The 24,392-nt window shown below is 44.4% G+C and overlaps 1 protein-coding gene across 7 annotated transcripts in view; it reads left to right on the top strand.

The window, feature by feature from the left end:
* The window catches only part of ARAP3 (ArfGAP with RhoGAP domain, ankyrin repeat and PH domain 3), a 293,655-nt gene that overhangs the window by 108,681 nt on the left and 160,582 nt on the right, over positions 1 to 24,392 (top strand). For all 7 annotated transcript variants that reach the window (XM_033926806.1, XM_033926807.1, XM_033926811.1 and 4 more), the window contains 4 exons: positions 465 to 652; positions 2,766 to 2,872; positions 12,338 to 12,537; positions 18,977 to 19,062. In XM_033926806.1, the coding sequence (XP_033782697.1) occupies positions 465 to 652; positions 2,766 to 2,872; positions 12,338 to 12,537; positions 18,977 to 19,062 (581 nt within the window). The remainder of the gene's footprint in view (positions 1 to 464; positions 653 to 2,765; positions 2,873 to 12,337; positions 12,538 to 18,976; positions 19,063 to 24,392) is intronic.

Raw genomic sequence — 24,392 nt, 5'->3', positions numbered from 1 at the left:
AATATTGTGAATGTCCTGAATTAAATCTCTGACCACTTGTGTTTTTTGAAGGAGATCTGTATGTCACATGAGTGTAGATGTTTCGTTTTCTCTTTTCAGATTAACTCATAGTGCATCCTTCTAACCTTTTAAGTCCTGCAATTCTGTAACTTTAATATAATTTTTTTTCATATAGCACCACTCTTCCTCCCTTTTATGTCCCTTCCTCCGCCCTAATAATTTCAAGATTCAAAATTTTAGAAGTTAAAGCTTACTCTGGATCTATGGGTACTAAAAATTGGAGATGAAAGAAGTTTCAGCAGATTATGTAACTCTACTTTTGGAAGCATTTGCGACCTAACACTCCCTGCCTATCTTCCCTACTGCCCCAACTACTTTGACTTCTCTCCTCCACATTGCTAGTTCTTGTTCTATTTTTTCCTATCTCATGACCCTCTTGTCTTCCCTCTGTTTTCCTCATACAGGTCAGAGAAGTGAGTGGTGTACAACTCTTCAGAGCAAAGTGAAAGAACACCATTTGGTATTTCGGCGGCCACGCTTTGGATCCAGTGCACATATTCAAAAGTCTGGCTACCTTGAACTGAAAGGATATAAGTCCAAAGTTTTCACAGTTCTCAGCATGCACGAGTTGTGGCTCTACAAAAATGAGCAGGTGAGGAAACGCAGCAAGAAGTACATGAGGGCTTCTGGTGGTTCTATAAATGGGTTGAGGATTTTTTCATTTCTGGCATAAGGTGATTACCATATATACTTGAAAATAAACCTGAATTTTTGGGCCAAAAAATTGGCCCAAAAATGGGGGTCCCGATTTATATTCAGGTCACCACCTCTATCCCCCTTCCAAAATTATTGTAGGCCGCCGCCTCCAGGCAGTCCTAGCCTCAGGCTCATACCTCTACTACTGATCATCGGTGGAGGTGCAGCGGGCAGGGCACTTGAATATTAAGCCGCCCGACTTATATTCAGGTCAACCATTTTTCCTCCTTTTTTGGGGGGGAAAAGGGGGTCTCGACTTATATTTGGATTGACATATATTCGAGTATATACGGTAGTTTGAGTCCTTCTGCTTCACTATCCATTGGTCTCATGAAACTTCTAGAGATGGTAAAAGAGCCCGGAGCCTTCTAAGAGGGTTATTCCTTGTTTTATTCTGATTCACAGGGCACAGTCATTATGCATGTTTCTTGCCTTGTTAACATTTATTGTACTTTATATACTAAACTCAATTATAAATTTTGAACTAAAAAAAAAAAAGGTCTTGGATAACTTTTAACTGACAATTTACTCAACAGGTACCTTCATGGAATAAGTAGCTTTTTCGGTTTTGTTTTTGCTCACCAACTGATTTTGGTCCTGAAGGTGATAAAGAAAGGGGTTGATATCGATTATGCTTATTTCCTAAGATTCATATCATGTTTCTTCATTAGATTATACCAAACCACTTACTTTCATGAATCTCTTAAATTGTACACTGCTAACAGGATAGCACTAGGTTCTTCATTCTGTCGATTGTTTCTCCATTGAAGCAGTAGATGAATCGGATAGCCTAGCTGGCCAAGAGCTGGAAGGGAATCTCACTCACAGCTGATCAATTCAATTGCCTTATATAGGGCCAGTGGAAGAATATTGCCTGTCCTCTCCACAGCTTTCCTACTAGCAGGAAAAAGACACTATACCCAGAATCTTAGTTGTTCTGGTGTCTTTTTCCTGCCCTTGCACTTTCTGTAAGATGTTTTTATAAAAACCAATAAACAGTTTACAACGAAATTAGAATTGCTAATCAAAACGATGAATATGCTTGTTTTAGAGTGCAAATTAACTCCAAATGCAGCTCGATAGTCGACAAGCAAACATGCATTTCATCAACCACTGTCTGCAGTCATTCTCTGTTTTTTTTCAATTTAATTTCTGTCGGAGCTGAAAATGCAAGTTTGCAATGATATGAAGGTCCAAACAGTGACAAAACCATGATTGCTTTGTTGTTCAAATTAGGATAATTACGGCATATAAAAATAAAATTACTTGCCCATAGTTTTCAAGGACAATCACGTCAAAGAATGATACTTGTCTGGGTGGTTGTATCCTTACGCACACAGATGCTCATGGCATTGACAGACTTTTGCGTACGCGATGTACATCTTCTATTCTAGTGCATATTTTAAAATATTCCCTTCATAAGTAAAGTAAAATTCTGGAATCTCTCGAGGCTCAGCTGGAATCTCTTCGGGGCACACAGTTTGAGAGGATGAACCAAAATTCAAATATGTTTGTAAAGACTTGCTATATGCATTAATCATAGAAAAACATGCTCTCAAGAAGCTCCCATGTTTCATACAGCAGTTCATGTGCTTCAGAATAATCTAACCCAGTGATTCCCAACCCTGTCCTGGAGGAACACCAGGCCAATTGGGTTTTCAGGCTAGCCCTAATGAATATGCATGAGAGAGATTTGCATATGATGGAAGTGATAGGCATGCAAATTTGCTTCATGCATATTCATTAGGGCTAGCCTGAAAACCCAATTGGCCTGGTGTTCCTCCAGGACAGGGTTGGGAACCACTGATCTAACCCATAGTATGTTGATAATTGTAATATCTTGGTGTCCTGCCTCAATTGATGCCAACCTCTTGATTTTCAATGAACAGAGGATGGCAGACAAGTCCTTGTGCTGTATTCCTCACAAGATCTGAAAACTTTCACGTCTAGGTTTATCTAGTTTGCCTCTTCCAGAATTAATCAAACCGTTGTGTTCTAATTATTTACAGTTCTTTAAAATGGGCATCGGAATGTTTGTGATTGAGATGCAGAATTCCACAATCCGAGATGCCCGGAACAAGAGCTTTGAACTCATCACCTCACAGAAGACCTTTAGGTAATTGTTACAAGAACAAATCACTGATCTCTTCTTCATTCCTTCCATACTTCATCCTTTCCCCTAACATTTTATTCTCCAGCTATGTTTTTTTCCTTTTAAATCTTACTTTTGAGCTCCAGAAATCCCTATTCCCTTCCTCTAATCTCTTTTCTTTTTCAGATTGATTGCTATGTCCTTTCTTCCATTTAATCTTGCTTCTTCCCTGTCTTTGAGTTTAGTAAAAGTCAACTTCCTATTACTGTGGGAAACTTAATATCTGGGGTGAAATTTTGGATCTTGCAGTTCTCAGATGAGACCTGGAGCCTTATTGTTGGCATGGTAAGAGCCGAGTCCTGGAACCTTACTGTTCTCTGTTGGGATTTTGCTGGCACCAGGGTACAGCTGGGGTCTTACTGTGTCTTGCATGACAACTTAAATCATACTATCTCTGGGATGAGAGCCAGGGTCTTGCTGTCTTTTTTGGTAAGAGCAGAAAGGCTTACAGACTTTAGGATGAGATATTGGAACTTTTTTTTGTCATGGCTGTTAGAGCATTTCAGTCTCTGTGTTAAGAACTGACAATTTTCTGTCTCCTAGGCAAGATTTAGTGTTGCTGTCTTTCAGTTATGACCAGGAGCTTCACAGTCCCAGGAATGAGAACTGCTATTTATTTTGCAGTTTTGCCTTCCTTTCTCTCTAGACTGAGAGCTAAGGCCTTTCATTCTCTGGTGTAGACATGGGGCCTGGTAGTCTCTATAGTAATGGCTGGTAGTTTGCCATCTCCGAAATAAAAATGTAGTCTTTCTGTCTTCTGGATTAGATCAATGGTCTTGCTGCCTCTGGGTGGTGCTAAAGTCTTCATATCTCTAGAGTGTGAGTTAGGCTTTTCTAGTCTCCAAAGTTAGATAACAGAGTTTAATGGGGCCAATATTCAGCTGGAACTGAGCAGCGCGCTGCCTGCCCAACCCATATATTAAATGCCAGACCATTTTTGGCAACCGTCATTGAATATTTGGTTTTATTTTTAAACGTGACAACTTAACCAGTTTTGCTGCTAGCGCTAGTCGGTTAAGAGCTTACCCCCAAATTCGGTAAAGTCCGCCTAAAGTTAGGCTCCTGCATCATCTCACCTAGCCGAAATAGGCGCCCAACTTAATTGATTAATAGGCTCAATTAGCATTGATAATTGGCACTTAATCTCTTAACACAGACATCTAATAAATAGACTGAGTACCCTCGGTATGGGCCCCAAAGTGACAGACCGGGTCAGGAACACATTGCGTGGGAGGTGTCAGTGGCGTAGTAAGGTGGGGCGCCATGTTGGTGGGGGCACTGGTACCCCTCCTCCTCTCCGCCACTCCCGCCTCTTCCCACTCCTCCCCTCACCATGTGCATTGGCTCTTAGAAACATAGAAACATAGAAGATGACGGCAGAAAAGGGCTACAGCCCATCAAGTCTGCCCACTCTGCTTACCCACCCCCTGTCTATGCCCTAATGACCCAATTTCCTTATCTTGACCCTCGTAGGGATCCCACATGGGTATCCCATTTATTCTTAAAGTCTGGCACGCTGTCTGCCTCGATCACCTGCACTGGAAGTTTGTTCCAATGATCAACCACTCTCTCTGTGAAGAAATACTTTCTGGTGTCTGCAGCAGCCACTCTCTCCTCCTCTCCCTATTGGCTAAGGCTCTTAACATTTGCATCTCCTCTTCCTATAGGCTAAGACTCTTTACACCTGCATTGTGATGTCATAGAACTTTCTGATTATAGAAACATAGAAACATGATGGCAGATAAAGGCCAAATGACCCATCATAGAAACATAGAAGATGACGGCAGAAAAGGGCTACAGCCCATCAAGTCTGCCCACTCTGCTTACCCACCCCCTGTCTATGCCCTAATGACCCAATTTCCTTATCTTGACCCTCGTAGGGATCCCACATGGGTATCCCATTTATTCTTAAAGTCTGGCACGCTGTCTGCCTCGATCACCTGCACTGGAAGCTTGTTCCAATGATCAACCACTCTCTCTGTGAAGAAATACTTTCTGGTGTCGCCATGAAATTTTCTGCCCCTGAGTTTGAGCGGGTGCCCTCTTGTGGCCGAGGGTCCCTTGAGAAAGAAAATATCATCTTCCACTTCGACACGTCCCGTGAGGTACTTAAATGTTTCGATCATGTCTCCCCTCTCCCTAAGTTCCTCAAAAGTATAGAGCTGCAATTTGTTCAGTCTCTCTTCGTACGAGAGACCCTTGAGCCCCAAGATCATCCTGGTAGCCGTCCATTGAACCGATTCAATTCTACGCACATCTATACTGTAATGTGGTCTCCAGAATTGCACACAGTACTCCAGATGAGGTCTCACCATGGCCCTGTACAACGGCATTATGACTTCAGGCTTTTGGCTGACGAAACTTCTATTGATACAACCCAATATCTGCCTTGCCTTAGATGAAGCCTTCTCCACTTGATTGGCAGTTTTCATGTCTGCACTGATGATTACGCCTAAATCTCGTCCTGCTGAAGTCCTAGTTAAAGTTTCTCCGTTCAAGAAGTACGTCCTGCATGGATTTCCGCTTCCAAGGTGCATGATCTTACATTTCTTAGCATTGAAGCCTAGCTGCCAGGTTGAGGACTAACTTTCCAATGTAAGCAGGTCCTGCGCCATATAATTCTATAAACTGCATTCACTTGCTATATTACATAGTTTGGCGTCATCGGCGAATAGTGTTATTTTACCTTGAAGCCCTTGAGTCAGATCCCCTATGAATATGTTGAAAAGGAGTGGACCCAGGACCGAGCCCTGCGGCACTCCACTGGTCACCTCCGATGTTTTAGAGAGGGTACCATTAACCACCACCCTCTGAAGTCTGCCACTCAGCCAATCATTGACCCATGCAGTTAGTGTCTCTCCTAACCCCATCGATTCCATCTTGCTTAGCAGCCTGCGGTGTGGGACACTGTCAAAAGCTTTACTGAAGTCCAGGTACACGACGTCCAAAGACTCTCCCAAGTCCAACTTTCTTGTTACCCAGTCAAAAAGCTGATGAGATTGGATTGGCAGGACCTACCCTTGGTGAATCCATGCTGACTGGGATCCCGAAGATTCCCTTCATTCAAGATCGTGTCCAATTTGCTTTTAATTAGTGTTTCCATGAGTTTGCACACTATTGATGTGAGACTCACTGGTCTATAATTCGCAGCCTCTGCCCTGCAACCCTTTTTATGCAGAGGAACGACATTAGCTAATTTCCAGTCCAGGGGAACTTTCCCCTTACTTAGGGAGCGATTGAATAGCTCAGCCAACGGTTTAGCCAGGACATCGCTCAATTCTCTGAGCACTCTTGGGTGCAAATTGTCTGGTCCCATGGCTTTGTTCACCTTGAGTCTTGCCAGTTCACTGTAAACTTCACCTGGTGTGAACTCAAAATTCTGAAACGGATCTTCTGTGCTTTGTGTTGCCTTCAACTGCGGACCGTGTCCCGGTGCCTCACAGGTGAAGACTGAGCAGAAGTATTCATTCAGTAGTTCGGCTTTATCGGAATCTGCTTCCACGTAACTTCCGTCCAGTCTTCTAAGGCATACTATCCCGCCTGTGTTCCTTTTTCTGTCACTAATATACCTGAAGAAGGATTTGTCCCCCTTTTTAATGTTTTTTTCCCAGAATTTCTTCCACTCTAAGTTTTGCCTCCCTAACTGCCATTTTGACCGCTGTAGACCTGGTCCTATATTCTACTTTTGCCTCTCTTTTCTCCGTGCGCTTGTAGGAGAGAAACGCTTTTTTCTTCTCCTTAATGAGGTGCGAGATCTCTGCGGTGAACCATTGGGGTTTATTGTTTCTTTGTCGTTTATTTACTGATTTTATGAAGCGGCTAGTTGCTTCATGTATGGTTGATTTCAGTGTTAACCACTTAGCTTCTACATCATCGGTCTCCGCTTGGTCCTGCAGCGTCTGATGGACGAAATCTCCAATGCGTGCGAAGTCTGTGCCCCGGAAATTGAGTATCTTTGTTTTCATGTTTGATCTAGGGAAGCCTTTCCTAAGGTTGAACCATACTATACTGTGGTAGCTGGAGGCTAGCGTATCTCCTACTGAGACCTCTGAGACGCTTTCCCCGTTGGTGAGTACCAGGTCGAGGATCGCCTGGGCCCTAGTGGGCTCCGTTACCATTTGTTTGAGACGTGTTCCCTTTATGGAGGTTAAGAGCCTCCTGCTACCGCTGGTTGTCGCTTAAAATGAGTTCCAGTCTGCATCAGGCATATTGAAGTCCCCTAGCAGTACAGCTTCTCCTCGTAGAGTGATATTCTCTATGTCTTCAATTAATTCTGCGTCCATGTCCCCCAGTTGTCTTGGGGGTCTGTATACCACACCTAGATACAGGCATTTTTCTCTGCCTCTTGCCAGGTTTACCCAGAGGGACTCCCCAGTGTACTTGACATCTGTGATCCTGGTGGTTTTGATGTCCTCTTTAATGTATAGAGCTACCCCCCCCTCCTAACCTGCCCTCTTTGTCCTGACGAAGTAGATTGTAGCCCAGTATAGCCATATCCCACCCATGTGAGTCCGTGAACCAAGTTTCAGATATTGCCACCACATCTAGGTCGGCATTCCTTATTTCAGCCTCCAATTCTAGAATTTTGTTACCTAAACTGTGTGCATTGACATACATGGCCCTCCATATCTTGTGTTTGCTAAGTCCCTGTGATGCGTATCCTACCCGAGTCGGTGTGACTCCCAAAGAACTGTTTGCAATGTGGGTACTTACCTTGGACATGGAAGCGGAGTTTTGACTCACCTCATCAGGATAATTCCTTTCTTCACTAATATGTGAATGGGTACCTTCCCCCGACTTACCTAGTTTAAAGCCCTGTGAAGCAGGCGGGCTAGTCGGTGTCCGAAGACGTTCTTACCCCTACTGGTCAGATGGAGTCCGTCTGGTCCCTGAAGTCCTTGTAGCGCTTCCCCATGGTTTAGGAATCCGAAGTTCATATACCGGCACCATCCCTGTAGCCACTCATTCGTCCTCAGGATACGTTCATCTCTGGCTCTTCCCTTGCCTCTAACTGGGAGGATCGATGAGAAAACCACCTGCGCTCCTGTCTGCTTCAGCCTCTCACCCAGTGCTCCAAAGTCTCTGGTGATGGTCTCCGGTGTGTTCCTGGCAGTGTCGTTGGTTCCTATGTGGACAAGAAGCATAGGAAAGTGGTCTCGGGGCGTGAGTAGTCTATCCAGACTGGCGGTGACATCTCGTATCCTGGCTCCAGGCAGACAGCAGACCTCCCTAGATTGCATATCCAGTCTGCAAATTGGTCCCTCGGTGCCCCTCAGCATGGAATCCCCGATGACTATTACTCTGCGCTTCTTTGGGGGGAGCCGGTCAGTTGTCCCTGGAGATGGAGCTGTGTGTTGGGCCTGCTCCTGTTCCTCATCGGCAGTTCCTTCCTGAAGAATCTGGAATCTGTTCCGCTGACATCACTTCTGAGCGCTGCGCATAGGATGTGACATCAAAGGGAGAGACGACAGAGTCGCGAGGAGCACATTAAAGTTGTTGCTCTTGGCGGTGAACAACTGGAGGTATGGGGGAAGGGAAGGGGGGGGCGCGTGCAGCAGGGGGGAAGGAGTGGGGGTGGAGATAAGGGCGGGGGAGGGGTACCAACGACTCCGGGCACCTCTCACCCTCGCTACGCCACTGCAAAGGGTAGTGATCAATGAAGATCGCTCTGAGGAAAGGGATGCTACCAGTGGTGTGCCTCAAGGTTCGGTTCTTGGGCCTGTTCTTTTTAACAGTTTTGTAAGCGATATTGCTGGAGGGCTGTCGGGGAAGATCTGCCTCTTTGCGGATGATACCAAAATCTGCAATAGAGTAGACACCACGGATGGTGTGAATAAAATGAGGATGGAACTAGCAGAGCTTGAAGAATGATCTGAAATTTGGCAGCTAAGATTTAATACTGAGAAATGTAAGGTCATGCATTTGGGCTGCAAAAACCCATAGAAACTGTACAGGAGTGAGACTTGGATGTGATGATCTTAAGGCAGGGGTGTCAAAGTCCCTCCTCGAGGGCCGCAATCCAGTCGGGTTTTCAGGATTTCCCCAATGAATATGCATGAGATCTATTAGCATACAATGAAAGCAGTGCATGCAAATAGATCTCATGAATATTCATTGGGGAAATCCTGAATACCCGACTGGATTGCGGCCCTCGAGGAAGGACTTTGACACCCCCGTCTTAAAGTTGAAATGGTGATAGTGAAAGCTAGAAGGATGTTAGGGTGCATAGGAAGAAGTATGGCAAGTACGAAAAAGGAGGTATTGATGCCCCTGTATAATAATCAAGTTTTCAAGTTTTATTAAAATTTGATGAATCGCTTAATCTTAATACAAAGCGATGAACAGGTCTAAAAACACGTAATACATCTCTCAATATGGGGAGATAACATAATTAACATAGACCAATTACTAGACATAAACAAACCCAAAAGGGAAATGGGGGAAGAAATGCAATATATGACAGTAAATGAGACGAATACGGGAAAAACGATAGGGAAGGAAATCATATCACCTAAAAATCTGGCTGAGATTAAAATGGCAATGAAATTCTAAAAAAGTTAGCAATTAAAAGCATCTTTAAAAAGAAAGCATTTCAACTTGCCTTTAAATCTATCAATAAGACGATCTTCCCTTATATATATTGGGAGGGAATTCCACAGTTGTGGAGCAACGACAGAAAAAATACATTGCCCCCGAGTACTGATAGATTTCAGAGAAGTGATGACCAGCAAATGTTGGTTGTTATATCTAGTGATCGGGTGGGAGTATAGGGTATTAGGATGCGTTCAATAAAGGCCAGGGTTTTATGGAGTATTGATTTAAGAGTTAGTAGGCAGATCTTATAAGTTATTCGGTGTTCTACCGGGAGCCAATGAGATTTCTCAAGAAGACCTCATTTAGAATATTGTGCATAATTCTGGAGACCACACTTTCCAAAATATATAAACGGGATGGAGTCAGTCCAGAGGAAGGCTACTAAAATAGTTGGTGGTCTATGTCATAAGGTGTACAGAGACAGACTTAAAGATCTCAATAGGTATACTTTGGAGGAAAGGCGGGATAGATATGATGGAGTTGTTTAAATACTTCTGTTGCATAAATATGCATGAGACAAGTCTCTAAATGACATGAGTCTCAGAGCGAGAGAGCATAGAACGAGGTTAAGAGGTGATAGACTCAAGAGTAATCTAAGAAAATACTTTTTTTGACAAAAAGGGTTGAAGGTGTGTGGAATAATCTCCAAGTAGGAGACAAAGACTGCAGAGAACAGGTACATGGGATCTCTTAGAGAGAGGAAGAGATAGCAGATACTGTGGATGGTCCATTTGGCCTTTATCTGCCTTCATGTTTCTATGTTAATAATATTATTATTATTATTATGTTCTATGTTAATTTCTCAGTTTAACTTCGATTAAGATACTCATTCATTCCTTAGTAATAGCAAAACTTGACTACTGCAATGCACTTCTTCTTAATATTACCCAGAAAGAAAAAAGGAGACTTCAGTTAATACAAAATACGGCCATCAAATTAATATATAACATGAGAAAATATGACCATGTCACACCATTACTAATAGACGCCCACTGGCTGCCAATCGGTCATAGGATTATTTTTAAAATAATGTTGCTTACTTTCAAAACACTTGCATCTAATGAACCCCAATTTATATCTAGATATCTAATCCCACACAGTACTCAACGTCCACTTCGATCATCAGGTCAAAATCTGCTTTCAGTCCCCTCTCTGAAAATCATAGGAACACGAAGATCTGATATGTTCACAGTGATGGGACCTCAATGGTGGAATGCTTTGCCACAATACATTAGAATTGAAAATGACATCGCAACATTTAAAAAATTTTTTAAAACCTATCTATTTAAGGATGCTTTTAATACCTGAAACTTTTATACTTTTTAGAGAAGCTCCTAACAGTGCTATGGATTAATTACCCCTTACCTTTTGTTCTTCCCTTTTTTCACCAAAAATTTAAGATTGTAACTTTTTTAATTTTTTCCCTCCCAATTCATGTCTGTATTTTATGTAACCACATTGTCAAATGTTAGTTTCTTTTATTATTCTTTATTTGGATTTTGTACATCGCCTAGCAATTTTATTAGGCGATTCATCAAATGTATTAATAAACTTGAAACTTAATTGAAAAATAGGTGCACAACCTGGGAGGCATAATTCTATAAAAGCTGTCACCTTGTCCAAAGCACCTATCTGGTTAGGGGTGGCTCAGGGGCATTTTTTTGAGCTATGTGCACAATTATAGAATACGGGCTGATGTGCGCTTAATTAGGCACAGGCATTTAGGCCAAGAAAACCTAAATATGGTGCGCCTGAAAATTAGGATGCCTAGCGACATATAAGGCCGCTTAGGCAGCGCTAAGTGTGATTCTCTACAGTGCGCCTAATTTTTATACAATCGTGCTTGGCGCCGCACTAGTCTTTGCCAATTTTTTAAGTGACATACATAGAATCCATACATACATAGACCTACTATTTATGCGGCCTATTTTAGCTGCTAAACATAGCCAGTTAGGCCCTGAATATCCACATTTAGCCAGCTATGTTGCGCAATATAGCCAATTAGCTGAATATCCAGAGTTAGGTGCTGATATACTGCAATCCTCCTCCGAAATTCGCAGGGGTTCCGTTCCAGGAGCACCCGCGAATTGTGAAAAACCGCAAATATTGGATGCAGTTTTAGGAGCGGATCAGAGGCGGGAGAGGGCTGCAGGGGCGGCAGCGGGTGCCAATGTAAGTCAAGAGAACTTAAAAACAGTTTGTCTCGTTGGAAATGAAACCATCACAAGAGCAGGCAAGGAATTAATCGATCCGATACCGAGAAATACCAAAGTTTAAAAAAAAGAGCTCGCTAGTAAGAGCAGCCCCTTGTACGCTCACCTGGATGTACCATAGTAACATAGTAGGTGACGGCAGATAAAGACCCGAATGGTCCATCCAGTCTGCCCAACCTGATTTAATTTAAATTTTTTTCTTCTTAGCTATTTCTGGGCAAGAATCCAAAGCTCTACCCAGTACTGTGCTTGGGTTCCAACTGCCAAAATCTCTGTTAAAACCTACTCCAGCCCATCTAAACCCTCCCAGCCATTGAAGCCCTCCCCAGCCCATCCCCCACCAAACGGCTATATACAGACCATGCAAGTCTGCCCAGTACTGGCCTTGTGGGGAACTTTGGTTTGTCACTCATCCTTGGAGCTGGCGAATTAGGGGCAGCGGCAGACCACGAATTTGCAGGGGAGTACTGTACTTAACTGGCCAGGAACCATTCTTGGCTTGTTAAATAGTTTTGAATACCGGGAAGGGGGGAGGGGAGGGCAGGAGGGAATGTTTCCAGAAGATGTTTGCACAGAATGTTAAAATTTCTAACACTGTGAAATGTGATGAGGATTTTTTTAGTTTCACAGCAGACTCAGAGCGAGAGAAAAAAGAATGGATGGAAATTCTCTTAGATTCGATCACCGAGACACTCTCTGACTACGAAGTGGCTGAGAAGATATGGTCTAACAAAGCTAATAAATTCTGTGCCGACTGCAGGGCTGTGAACCCTGATTGGGCCTCAATTAACCTCTGTGTTGTCATCTGTAAGCAATGTGCAGGTCAGTATGTGCATGTTATAAAGAGAAGCAATGTACAAGTTATATACAGTAGCAAAGTAAGGGTTAAAGGCACCCCCACCCCCAAGGACCCTCCTCTCCACATCCCCATTCCCCCATTGCTTCCTCCTACCCCCCACTCCACACTCGTGCTCTCACTCCTTGTATCTCTAAATCTTCACCAGCGTGAGTGGCTCTTCTCCAGCATACTCCTCACGCCAATGTTGGATTTCCCTCTGATGTCAGTTCCTGGCCTCGTGACCCGGAAGTGATTCAGAGGGGAACCAGGCTGGCGTGAGCACAGGCAGGAGAAGTTGCTTGCACTAGTGAAGATCTACAGGGGGATGGGGGAGGGAGGGATTCCACGAGTGTGGCGTGGTGGAGTGGGCTTACAATCTAACTTTAGTACCTACGAAAGAAATAATTACTTCCATGTACCTATATAATGAGAAAGAAGAGGGAGAAGATAATACAATAAATTCAATACTGTAGGTCCTTAAAAGGCACTACAGAAGAGAAAACTTCAATATCAAAAAAACTCCAAAGAAAAATTCTAAAAATAAAAGCAGGAAAAAAAATATCAAAATTAAACAAGCCCAACAAAAATAAAGCACAAAGAAAATAAAATAAAAATAAACCCTAGTCATTCTCACTACCCTCAGTCTCAGTCAGCTTCTAATTCCATGTCCCCAATCGAGCCAGGTCAGCCCAGGCCAGTACCACAAAAGCAACTCCTCCGCTTCAATTTCCCTGCTCCTGAAAGGCTGGAACCAAACGCTGCCCTAGACTAGGCGCAATCGGCACACCAGAAAGCGTGTACATCTTGGAGAAGTGGGGGGCAGTGGTTAGAGCCACAACCTCGGCACCCTGAGGTTGTGGGTTCAAATCCTGCACTGTTCCTTGTGACCCTGGGCATGTCACTTAATCCTCATTGCCCCAGGTGCATTAGATAAGAGTGAAATCCCGCCGGGACAGTTAGCAGGTGGCTTAAGTCGATCTGGCTATGTACAGACCTCCTCGTAACCTAATCCGAAAAAGAAAGAACAGATTTTTTTCAGCAATGCAATCTAAGGGCTCCTTTTACTAAGCTGCGTTAGGGCATTAACGCGCGGAATAGCGCCCGCTGAATTGCCCTGCGCACTAGACCTTAACGCCAGCATTGAGCTGGCATTAGTTCTAGCCGCATAGCTCGCAGTAATATCCTGCGTGCGCTCAAAACGCTAGCGCACCTTAGTAAAAGGAGCCCTACGTAGTTTACAATTTTAAATAAAACCACATTTTGGAAAAGAACTCCAAACAACCACTTCCAAGGCCTGATGAAATAAATGTGCCTTAAGCTGTTTCCGAAAACAAGAACGCTCTTCCCACAAATAAGAAGGCAGAGCATTCCAAAGAATAAAAAATGCGTTATTACGTGTACTCATTAGACAGGCCGAGCTGACCTTCTCACGTACACACAGAAATACACAATCCGTTTTCTCTCATTCAGGCAGCCTGGGCAAGAGAAAGAGCATGTCTATTTCAATCTAGCCTTCTCCCCCCCTACCCCCAACAAGACATATGCCAGCTATTACCTTTCAGTTCCCTTCCTCTCTCTCCCATAGTCACAGTCTGAGCCAAGATTCCTGGTGGTTTAGTAGCTACCAGAAGAACATAAGAAGTTGCCTCCGCTGAGGCAGACCAGAGGTCCATCTCACCCAGCAGTCCGCTCCCGCGGCGGCCCATCAGGCCCATTTTCTGAGCAGTGGTCCCTCACTATCCCTATGACCTACCTCTACTCCTATCTGTACCCCTCAATTCCTTTATCCTCTAGGAATCTATCCAAACCTTCTTTCTTCTGTCAAGAACTTATCACCTTACAGTTCCCCCTAAGTCCAAATGCTACCAGCAGGAGAGATACGAGAGAGCCACTGAGAAGTTCTCAGCCCAACCAAGAAGAGAATGATGAGCCATGAAACCTGAACGTTATTTCACACTTTTTGTGACACTTATCATTTCACTTTTTGTGACACTTTTCATTTCCCCTCCAGGAATTCAAGACAAGTTCCTGGTGAACAAGAGCGTACGCAGGTAGGGCTAGTCTCAGTTAGGGCGACGATCTTTCACCAGAGGGCCGCCACGTGTGGTCTGCTGGGCATGATGGACCAGTGATCTGACCCAGCAGCAGCAATTCTTACGGTCTTATGTTCTTATTTCATATTATTGAAACGAAAAGTGTGGAATAACGTGTAAGCTTCATGGCTCCATATCATTCTCTCCTTGGTTGGACTGAGAACTTCTCAGCGGCCCCTCATAGACCTGTATTGCAATAACTGGCCAGAATCAGACACAACAAGGTGGAGAAATTTGTAGCTATCAACATAATTGTATACACTGGTGCCGATATACATGCCGCAGGAGTTAGCCAGGCTGATTCCTGCGGTCAACACTGAACCTGAATATTCAATGCTGGGCTATTTCCAGAGACCAGCATTGAATATCTGGTTTATTTTTGGCCGCTATAAACTTAGCTGGTTAAGTTGATATTCATCACTGGCTGACTGAGTTTATAGTGGCCAAAGATTTATGTGGCCTAATTTGGCCACTAAACTTAGCTGGCTAGCGCATCTAATTTCACAGATAGCTGGCTAAGTCACGTGACATAGCCAGCACTAGTGGCTAAGCTCTAATATTCAGCCGCCATCTTGCACTGAATATTAGTGTTTAGACATTTAAATGTGATTTAACTGTCTAGGACAGGGGTGTCAAAGTCCCTCCTCGAGGGCCGCAATCCAGTCGGGTTTTCAGGATTTCCCCAATGAATATGCATGAGATCTATTAGCATACAATGAAAGCAGTGCCTTCAAATAGATTTCATGCATATTCATTGGGGAAATCCTGAAAACCCGACTGGACTGTGGCCCTTGAGGAAGGACTTTGACACCCCTGGTCTAGGAGCTGTTCCTGATTGGTTAAATAGTGCTGAAATAACTTATTTGATTTATTTTAACTTATTTGATTTATTTCGCTCTGCTCTTTAAAATCTTGGATTCAATTATTGAGGACTAGTGTGCGACCAAATTAGTTTATTTACTTTATGTATTTTTAATTTAAATTTAACTGTGTATTTCAAGTTTGGGAACTCAGTTTATTTGTTTTTGACCGCACTTTGCTATACAAGATGTTTATGCTTGGTAAATATTAAAAGTTTTATAAATTAAAAAAAAAAAAATAGTGCTGAATATCGGTCGGCTACTGCCTGTGTCCTCCTTATTCTTGCTTCCCACTGCCATTAGTGAAATTCCTCAAAGAAGCTGTAAATAAGTCCTTGCCAATAAATACAGTACTTACATATATACATAAACTAGTCTTATAGCCCGTTACATTAACGGGTGCTAGAATATATGTGTGTGTGTCTGTCTTTATTTTTTTCTCTCTCTCCTTAGCCGCTTTCTGTATTTCTATCTGTTGTTTGTTTTTTTTTCCTTGGCTGTCCACTACCACCCCTTGCCTGCTCCCCCTGTCCATTCTCCCTTCCTTTTACCTCCCCTGTGTCCTCCACCACTCCATCACTGCTCACCTTATCCAGCAGAAGCCCTTCTCCCTTTGTTTTACCTCCCCCTGTCCATCATCACCTCCTTCCTGTTCCCCCTGTCTTCATTTTTCTGCCCCCTCCCTGTTCATCAGCACCTGTTCCCCTGTCCATCAACACCTTTTCTGCCCCTCCATTTCCATGTGTTGCAGCATTTCCCTCCCACCCCACTTCCCTGTGCAGTATTTTCCTCCCCCCCATACCTTCCTGCTGAACTCCATGCCCTACTTATGTTAACGGCCTGCAGCCGCCGACAGCCACCGCGGCCAGCAGCTGCTGCGGCCGACAACCGACTCGGGTCGCCGCGGTCAACATCCGCCTGGGGGGGAGGAAGAGAGAGAGAGAGCTTTGGGTGGCCAGCCGCCGCCGCGGCCGACATCCGCCTCGGTCGACATCCGCCTGGGGGGGGGGGGAGGAAGAGAGAGAGAGAGAGAGCTTCGGGCGGCCAGCAGCCGCCGCGGCCGACATCCGCCTGGGGGGGGGAGGAAAAGAGAGAGAGCTTTGGGCGGCCAGCAGCCGCCGCGGCCGACATCAACTTGTCTTGCCTTGTGAGGCCAGATCGTAAGCCGCGCATGCGCACTTCCTATGTGTGCTACAGCTCACAGAAAACGGACGCACGCATAGGAAGTGCGCATGCGTGGCTTACCGTTTTATTATATTAGATGAGAGAAATAAAAGAGATGTGTTCAAAAACAGAGCAGCATCACTAGGGGGTTTTGAACATGCACTTGATGGAGTTTACTGAGCTGGATGTTTAAAAAGAAGCAAGGAAAACAACTTTGGTTTTTTGACTTTTTGAAGGTGGTCTTACATACCATCACTTTACGGCCAATACTGAGGCCACTCAGTTTGTTTTTTAGGTATCTCTTTGTGGAACAGCATCAAAAACTTTGCTAAAACATAAATACACTTCATCTAGCACTCTTCCCCTCTCTCCAACTCTCTGATTTGCCTGGCAAGACCTGCCTCTAGTGAAACCATGTTCCCTTGGGTCCTGTAATGCACTGGATTCTAGAAACTTCACTAGCTGATCAGGCTGTAGCTAGTAGTTCACCTAAACCAGAGATAGGCAATTCCGGTCCTCGAGAGCCGGAGCCAGGTCAGGTTTTCAGGATCTCCACAATGAATATCTACGAGATGGATTTGCAAGCACTGCCTCCTTGAGATGCAAATCTATCTCGTACATATTCATTGTGGATATCCTGAAAACCTGACATGGCTCCGGCTCTCGAGGACCGGAATTGCCTACCCCTGTTCTACACTACCACGGCTGTCCGATGTAATGCACTAGAATGACCATATAACTATAATGTACCTTGAATGTTTAACAAAACTGACTGATATGTCCATATAACTGAATGTCCGTTAACTGTAATGCCACAAATCAAAACAAAGAAATCTGCAGACAGAAGTACAAAGATGTAGGCTAAATGTATTAAACCAAAATCATGAATTTAGGTTAATGTTACCACCTTGAACCAAACTAAAGGACCCGACACGGTCCGTGTTTCGGTAAACACGCCTTCATCAGGGGTCCCAAGTGGATAAGCTATCAATTCAAACCGCAAACAAAAACATAGAGGGCCATAATTGAAAGGGACGTCTAAGTCCATTTACGTCCATCTCGCAAGTCATCCAAAGTAAAAAAAACAGCTTAAGACACATTTTCGAAAAATACGTCCAACTTTTTTTTGGTTTCAAAAATCGTCTAATTATACATCCTGCCGATCTGATCATCCAAGCCGCTAAATCATCCATCTTTATACCACATTTTCATCCAAGTCAAAAATGCCTAGAACAAGCCCTGTTGGATGTGGGAGGGAGGGGTCTGCAAAGTGATGGACTGAACACCCAGACATGGCACCTAAATAGTGGGGTACCATACAGGGCACTGCTGTGAACTTCACAAAAAGGGTGCCATGTCTTCTCCTCTCTATAGCTCCCTTATAGGTCACGGTGAGCCCCCCAAACCCAGAATCCCCTAGACCCACTTATCTACCACCCCAATAGCCCTTATGGCTGCAGGAGCCACTTATATGCCAGTAAAAAAAGGTTTTTGGGGGTGTATAGGGCAGTGCACATGTTTAAGTATCAATGCAGTGATTACAGGGGCTTATGGGCATGAGTCCTCCTCTCTGTGAGTCCCTAACCCACCCCCAAGACGACTTAAGCTGCCTCTGGGCTGGATGACTAGGCTTTCCTATGCCAGGCGGCCAGGTGATGATGGTCTAGAGGCTGAATTTTAAAGATGTGATTAATATTTTTATGGGGGTGGGGGGGTTGGTGATCACTGGGGTAGTGTGTGGGGGTCTGTTTTATGTGTTTTCAGTGCTTATCTGGTGAGTTTAGGTGGGTTTTTGTGACTTAGACCATGTTTTACATGGTCTAAGTCACAACATCCAAGTTCCGTCGATCGTGGGCTGTATAACTTTTGGTTATACATGCTGTACGACTAAGTCTAAGCCGGCCCACGTCCCGCTCAACTCCCGCCCTCGACACTCCTCCCGAAACGCCACATTTAGCTTTGGTCGTTCAGCGGCACTATGAAGGCCTAGGTTGTTTAGAAATACGTCCAAAACCCGTTTTTAGTATCGGCACTTGGACGTTTTTGAGAAATGTTCATCCAAGTGCTGACTTAGGCCGGTTTTTGGACGTATTTCTCTTTCGATTATGAGCTCCTTAGCCTTTAAAAAAAAAAAAAAAACAGCAGCAATGAAACGATCTTTGGAGTACTCCGCCGTGGCAAAAAAAAGCGCCACGGGAAACGGAAGTACGGGTTAGAAATTTAAATACATAAGCATAGGTTGCAATTATTTCTTGAAAGCGTGTGAAGATTATAAAGAGTTCTGAATCCTACGTTTATCCCTGCAGGTCAGCACCGAGGCCTTGGCACAAATGTCTCCAAAGTGCAGAGTGTGAAACTGGACATCAGCATATGGAGCAATGAAATTGTCCAGGTATTGAAAATCATCCTGTCTTCCTGCATGCTTGGCTTCTAAAAGCAAAAAAAAGCTTTCCTCTGCTTTCCCTGACCCATCAAATACAGTTAGATATTTTATATCAATTTATGTATACATGGTTCAGGTTCAGAATCAACAGGGATGGCAGAGATGGGCTGGTAGGTCGCCATTATTCTGTGGAAAAGAGAAAGTGTGGACCAGTGGTTAGAGCTACAGCCTTAGCACCCTGAGATTGTGGGTTCAAACCCACACTGCTCCTTGTGACCCTGGGTAAGTCACTTAATTCCCCCCCCCCCCCTACACACTTTTGCCCCAGGTACATTAGATAGGTCGTGAGTCCACCGGGACGAACAGGGAAAAATGCTTGAGTACCTGAATAAATTAATTTAAACTTTTCTGAGCTCCCCTGGGAGAATGGTATAGAAAATTGAATAAATTTATAAATATAAAGAAATAAAATACCATTTACATCATCATTTTATTATCCTAAGCAAAGCATTGTTGGATCTTTGTGAGATCACTTGAATATATAGCAGTATGTTTGTACTGTTGGTTTGGCTTCACGCTGAGAAAAGCTCTAAGCCAAATGCTATTTGTTTGGTTTTACACTGAATAAAAAGCACTAAGGCCCCCTTTTTATCGAGCTATATTAGGATTTTTTAATCGTAGGCCATGGCGGTAAAAGTTCCGACGCTCATAGAATTCCCATGAGCACTGGAGTTTTTACCGCTGTGGCCTGTGATTAAAAAACCCCTAATGCGGCTTGATAAAAGGGGGCCTAAGTTATTTACGTGTAATATTCTGAGGGCTGTTTTTGATATATTTGCAATTGTCTGTTCTACTCACAACATGATGCACGACCTACTCCTACTGGAGCGCTGGTCTAGGTCCTGGCAACTCAGCTTCAATGCCAAAAAATGCAAAGTTATGCACCTGGGCAGCCAAAATCCATGCAAGACTTACACCCTAAATGGCGAGATCCTAACAAGAACTGAAGCAGAACGTGACCTAGGGGTGATCGTCAGTGAGGACATGAAGGCTGCCAATCAAGTGGAGCAAGCTTCCTCCAAAGCAAGACAAGTCATAGGTTGCATACGCAGGGGTTTCGTCAGCCGAAAGCCGGAAGTCATTATGCCATTGTATAGATCCATGGTGAGGCCCCATCTGGAATACTGTGTGCAATTCTGGAAGCCGCATTATCGCAAGGATGTGCTGAGACTGGAGTCGGTTCAGAGAATGGCCACCCGGATGGTCTCAGGACTCAAGGATCTCCCATACGAGGAACGGCTAAACAAATTGCAGCTATACTCACTCGAGGAGCGTAGAGAGAGGGGGGACATGATCGAGACGTTCAAGTATCTCTCGGGCCGCATAAAGACGGAGGAAGATATCTTCCTTTTCAAGGGTCCCACGACAACAAGAGGGCATCCGTGGAAAATTAGGGGAGGGAAACTATGAGCTGACACCAGGAAATTCTTTTTCACAGAAAGGGTGGTTGATCGCTGGAATAGTCTTTCACTGCATGTGATCGAGGCCAGCAGCGTGCCTGATTTTAAGGCCAAGTGGGATCGTCTCATCAGCTTCTTTGACTGGGTAACAAGAAAGTTGGACTTAGGAGAGTCTTTGGACGTCGTGTACCTGGACTTCAGGAAAGCTTTTGACAGTGTCCCACACCGCAGGCTGCTAAGCAAGATGGAATCGATGGGGTTAGGAGAGACACTAACTGCATGGGTCAATGATTGGCTGAGTGGCAGACTTCAGAGGGTGGTGGTTAATGGTACCCTCTCTAAAACATCGGAGGTGACCAGTGGAGTGCCGCAGGGCTCGGTCCTGGGTCCACTCCTTTTCAACATATTCGTAGGGGATCTGACTCAAGGGCTTCAAGGTAAAATAACACTATTCGCCGATGACGCCAAACTATGTAATATAGTAAGTGAATGCAACCTGGCAGCTAGGCTTCAATGCTAAGAAATGTAAGGTCATGCACCTCGGAAGCGGAAATCCATGCAGGATGTACTTCTTGAACGGAGAAACTTTAACTAGGACTTCAGCAGAATGAGATTTAGGAGTAATCATCAGTGCAGACATGAAAACTGCCAATCAAGTGGAGAAGGCTTCATCTAAGGCAAGGCAGATATTGGGTTGTATCAATAGAAGTTTCGTCAGCCGAAAGCCTGAAGTCATAATGCCGCTGTACAGGGCCATGGTGAGACCTCATCTGGAGTACTGTGTGCAATTCTGGAGGCCACATTACAGTAAAGATGTGCGCAGAATTGAATCGGTTCAACGGACGGTCACCAGGATGATCTCGGGGCTCAAGGGTCTCTCGTACGAAGAGAGACTGAACAAATTGCAGCTCTACACTCTTGAGGAACGTAGGGAGAGGGGAGACATGATCGAAACATTTAAGTACCTCACGGGACGTGTCGAAGTGGAAGATGATATTTTCTTTCTCAAGGGACCCTCGGCCACAAGAGGGCACTCGCTCAAACTCAGGGGCGGAAAATTTCATGGCGACACCAGAAAGTATTTCTTCACAGAGAGAGTGGTTGATCATTGGAACAAGCTTCCAGTGCAGGTGATCGAGGCAGACAGCGTGCCAGACTTTAAGAATAAATGGGATACCCATGTGGGATCCCTACGAGGGTCAAGATAAGGAAATTGGGTCATTAGGGCATAGAAAGGGGGTGGGTAAGCAGAGTGGGCAGACTTGATGGGCTGTAGCCCTTTTCTGCCGTCATCTTCTATGTTTCTATGGGATCTATTCACAGGGCGAAGGTAGGGGAGGGACATTAGGGTGGGCAGACTAGATGGGCCTTGGCCCTTATCTGCCGTCTATTTCTATGTTTCTATGTTTCTAATTTAAAAAAAAAAACCCAGCAAGAAGTGAGATTATTTGTTGTGAGTTTGTGAACTGACTAAGAACTAAGATTTTTGGGAGAGGACTTAATAAAGACTAAAATTTCCATCCTTGACAGAACTAGAATTAAATAAGAATTAAAATTCCATGTTTTGAGCGTGAATAATAGCTAGGCAGAGAATAAAAAGAGCATCTACTTACACAAGCTACGTCTAGAATATTGTAAGTTACATACGAAGCTTGCAGCACAGAGGCTTGGCCAATTAAGCTTTCCGTAGACCTGGCATAATTGGCCGCTCCTACATGCAGTTTTATTCTAGTATTCTTCAACACAATTGGGGTGCCCAGATGCCATTAGAGATTATGCGCTCCCCGCCCCCTATTGGAGCACTTAATTACCACCAAGATGTACAAGTTTCGTCTGCCTAATATTCAGCGATGCTTAGCTAGGCAGGATCCACTAACTGCTGATATCTATCGCCCCATCTCCCTCCTCCCCTTCTTATCCAAGTTACTTGAACGTGCTGTTCACCACCATTGCCTGGACCTCCTCTCCTCCCAAGCCATTCTGGATCTGCTTCAGTTAGGCTTTTGCCCACCACATTCCACAGAAACTGTCCTTACTAAAGTTTCCAATGACCTGCTATTGGCCTCTCTGCCCCCCTCTCACTGTACCTCTTTAAATGTTCGCCGACACAAGCAGCATCCTTCACTTGCTGCTCACACCGACCTCGGCTCCATTCTGACATCACATAAGAACCGCCATCTCTGGATCAGACCTTCGGTCCATCAAGTCTGGCGATCTGCGCACGCGGAGGCCCAGCCAGGTGTACACCTGGCGTAATTTTAGTCACCCATATCCCTCTATGCCTCTCGTAAGGATATGTGCATCTAGTTTGCTTTTAAATCCTAGAACGGTGGATTCCGCAATAACCTCCTCTGGGAGAGCATTCCAGGTGTCCACCACTCGTTGAGTGAAGCAGAACTTCATGGACTTGTCCCCCCTTAGCTTCAGTCCATGTTCTCTTGTCCGTGTCACAATTTCAGCTCTGGAATGTTGCTACTCTTTGGGGTTCTGGAATCTTTTGTTACTCTTTGGGATTCTGGAATGTTGCTACTCCATTGTAACATCACTGATGAGGTTGGCTCTAAGGTACTGTGGAATGAGGCATCATAAGAACATAAGAAGCGCCATCTCCGGATCAGACCTTAGGTCTATCAAGTCTGGTGATCCACACACGCGGAGGCCCAGCCAGGTGTACACTTGGCGTAATTTTAGTCACCCATATCCCTCTATGCCTCTCATAAGGAGATGTGCATCTAATTTGCTTTTAAATCCTAGAACGGTGGATTCCGCAATAACCTCCTCTGGGAGAGCATTCCAGGTGTCCACCACTCATTGCATGAAGCAGAACTTCCTGGACTTGTCCCCCCTTAGCTTCAGTCCATGTCCTCTTGTCCGTGTCACAATTTCAGCTCTGGAATGTTGCTACTCTTTGGGGTTCTGGAATCTTTTGTTACTCTTTGGGATTCTGGAATGTTGCTACTCCATTGTAACATCACTGATGAGGTTGGCTCTAAGGTACTGTGGAATGAGGCATCATAAGAACATAAGAAGCGCCATCTCCGGATCAGACCTTAGGTCTATCAAGTCTGGTGATCCGCACACGCGGAGGCCCAGCCAGGTGTACACTTGGCGTAATTTTAGTCACCCATATCCCTCTATGCCTCTCGTAAGGAGATGTGCATCTAGTTTACTTTTAAATCCTAGAACGATGGATTCCGCAATAACCTCCTCTGGGAGAGCATTCCAGGTGTCCACCACTCGTTGCATGAAGCAGAACTTCATGGACTTGTCCCCCCTTAGCTTCAGTCCATGTCCTCTTGTCCGTGTCACAATTTCAGCTCTGGAATGTTGCTACTCTTTGGGGTTCTGGAATCTTTTGTTACTCTTTGGGATTCTGGAATGTTGCTACTCCATTGTAACATCACTGATGAGGTTGGCTCTAAGGTACTGTGGAATGAGGCATCATAAGAACATAAGAAGCGCCATCTCCGGATCAGACCTTAGGTCTATCAAGTCTGGTGATCCACACACGCGGAGGCCCAGCCAGGTGTACACTTGGCGTAATTTTAGTCACCCATATCCCTCTATGCCTCTCGTAAGGAGATGTGCATCTAGTTTACTTTTAAATCCTAGAACGGTGGATTCCGCAATAACCTCCTCTGGTAGAGCATTCCAGGTGTCCACCACTCGCTGCGTGAACTTTGGAAAGCAATCATATTAATTTTCTGACTGCACTTGTTTGAAAATTTATACTGAATAAAGAAATTAAAAAAAAATAAAAATAAAAAAAATTTTCTGACTGTTACTCTTTTTTTAGTATTTTTTTTTAGTTACTGTTAACTGAGTCGAGCTCCTTTTTGGCTGAAGACCCGGTATACAAAGCTAAGTTTTAGTTTAGTT

Source organism: Geotrypetes seraphini, chromosome 18 (genome assembly GCF_902459505.1).
Source record: "Geotrypetes seraphini chromosome 18, aGeoSer1.1, whole genome shotgun sequence".
NCBI lineage: Eukaryota > Metazoa > Chordata > Amphibia > Gymnophiona > Dermophiidae > Geotrypetes > Geotrypetes seraphini.
Note: the sequence above shows the minus strand (reverse complement) of the source record. Positions and strands in the feature narration are given on the sequence as shown.